The sequence below is a fragment of the Meleagris gallopavo genome, chromosome 22 (assembly GCF_000146605.3).
Source record: "Meleagris gallopavo isolate NT-WF06-2002-E0010 breed Aviagen turkey brand Nicholas breeding stock chromosome 22, Turkey_5.1, whole genome shotgun sequence".
NCBI classification, from domain to species: domain Eukaryota; kingdom Metazoa; phylum Chordata; class Aves; order Galliformes; family Phasianidae; genus Meleagris; species Meleagris gallopavo.
The window spans coordinates 2,173,284-2,174,794 of NC_015032.2; the positions used below are offsets into that span (position 1 = coordinate 2,173,284).

The following is a 1,511-nucleotide window of genomic DNA, read 5'->3' on the forward strand; positions in this document are numbered from 1 at the left end:
TATCTCAAAGCAGTGGCAACTCATCTGCTTTGCATTTTTAAAAAGCAGCTCTTTTACAACAGTGCCTTGTTGAAGACATATTGTCCCTGGTCCAAGAGGGCAAGGCCGGAGCTGGCCTGAAAAGGAGAGCTCCAGCGGCACCTTCTGTGGAGCAGATGTGAAGGGGAGCTGCCCCAGAAGCAGCCCTGAGGCTCACCCCAGCAGCTCCAGAGGAGGACAGGCAGCAGCAGCACGGTGGGCTCTGCGCTCCCCAAGTGCCGTGCCAAAGCCCCTCCCTGGTCGCTGGTGGCCGTGCGGCCTCAGGTGCAGCTGCCACACGGCCGGGCTGTGCTGCAGCAGCAGCCAGAGCCCTGCTCAGCCCTCTGCCCCCCTGGTGCGTGCTGCCACGCAGTCACAGAGCTGGGGCTCTCAGGGCTCTGGAAGTCAACGGTTTCACCAGCCGACCTCTTCCTCGTTCCCCGTCCCTGTTTTGCACTGGGATTCCAGGCTTATGGTTTACCTTCCAGAAAGAAAGAGACGCAACAACTGCTCATTTTAGGGTGCATGAAAGGGTTTATTGACAGTGCCCAGATGCCCCCGCGCCCTCTCTGTGGCAGCAGGGCCATCCCGGCGCCGTCCTCGTAGTGAAGTAGAGATGCCTCAGCCTCTCCCCCGCCTGCGCTTTCCGTCCCCGTGCCGTTCGTGGTTCCCGGCTCAGGTCGGGCCGCCCGCTCACAAGCGAGGCCCGTCGTTGTGCCGCGCGTGCTCTCCGGCGCCCATCTGCCGCTCCCGCGCCACCCGCCTCAGCCATTCGCGGTCTTCGTCCTCCCGCGGCGGTTCCTCGAAGCGGCTGCGCTGGTTGAGCTCCCCGTGCCAGGAGGAGCTGCGCACCAGCCGCCGGGGGGACCTGGAGCGGCTGCGCGGCGGGCTCCGTGCTGGGACGCTGCGGGACCTCCGGGCAGATGTCGTGTCCCGCCGCTCCCTGGTGCGCTGCAGCCTTCCCTGGGGCCGGCGGGTCGGGGGCTGAGCCGAGGGGCGCCAGTCAAGGCGCTGCTTGCCAAAGATCCTCTGGCGGCACAGGGGGCAGCTGGGGTTGTTGGCAGTCCACTGCTGGATGCACACCCTGCAGAAGATGTGCCTGCAGGGCAGAGCGCGGACGGTGTCCACGATGTGGTCGAGGCAGATGGGGCACCGCTCCTCGCGGGCCTCCACCGGCCAGACCCACGCCTTGCGCCTCGGGTTGGGAGCTGCCTCCTGGCTCATGGCTGCGGCTGCCCTGGCGCTGTGGGGCTCCAAGGATGGATTTGGAGCCCCAAGGATGATGGATTCGCTGGAGGCTGCCTCTTGCGGAGCAGTCGGCAGCCTCTGCGCCTCCACTCGCAAATCGCTCGCAAGACTCCTCTGTCTCACGCACTGGCAAGGTCTCAGTGTCTCGTGCTCCCACAGGAAGACGCTCACACCTCGAGAGTCGCCAGCAAGACTCAACGCAGGCTGGGCCCGCTGGCTATTTATAGGCACCCGGCGCACTGTGA

General features: G+C 65.5%; 1 protein-coding gene across 1 annotated transcript in view; it reads right to left on the reverse strand.

Annotated features, from left to right (window-relative positions):
- Positions 1-222: 222 nt before the first annotated feature.
- Positions 223-1,511, reverse strand: part of LOC104913981 (E3 ubiquitin-protein ligase Topors-like) — a 1,949-nt gene continuing 660 nt past the window's right edge. The window contains exon 2 of the mRNA XM_019622144.2: positions 223-1,296. Within this exon, the coding sequence (XP_019477689.1) occupies positions 712-1,296 (585 nt within the window). The 3' untranslated portion in view covers positions 223-711. The remainder of the gene's footprint in view (positions 1,297-1,511) is intronic.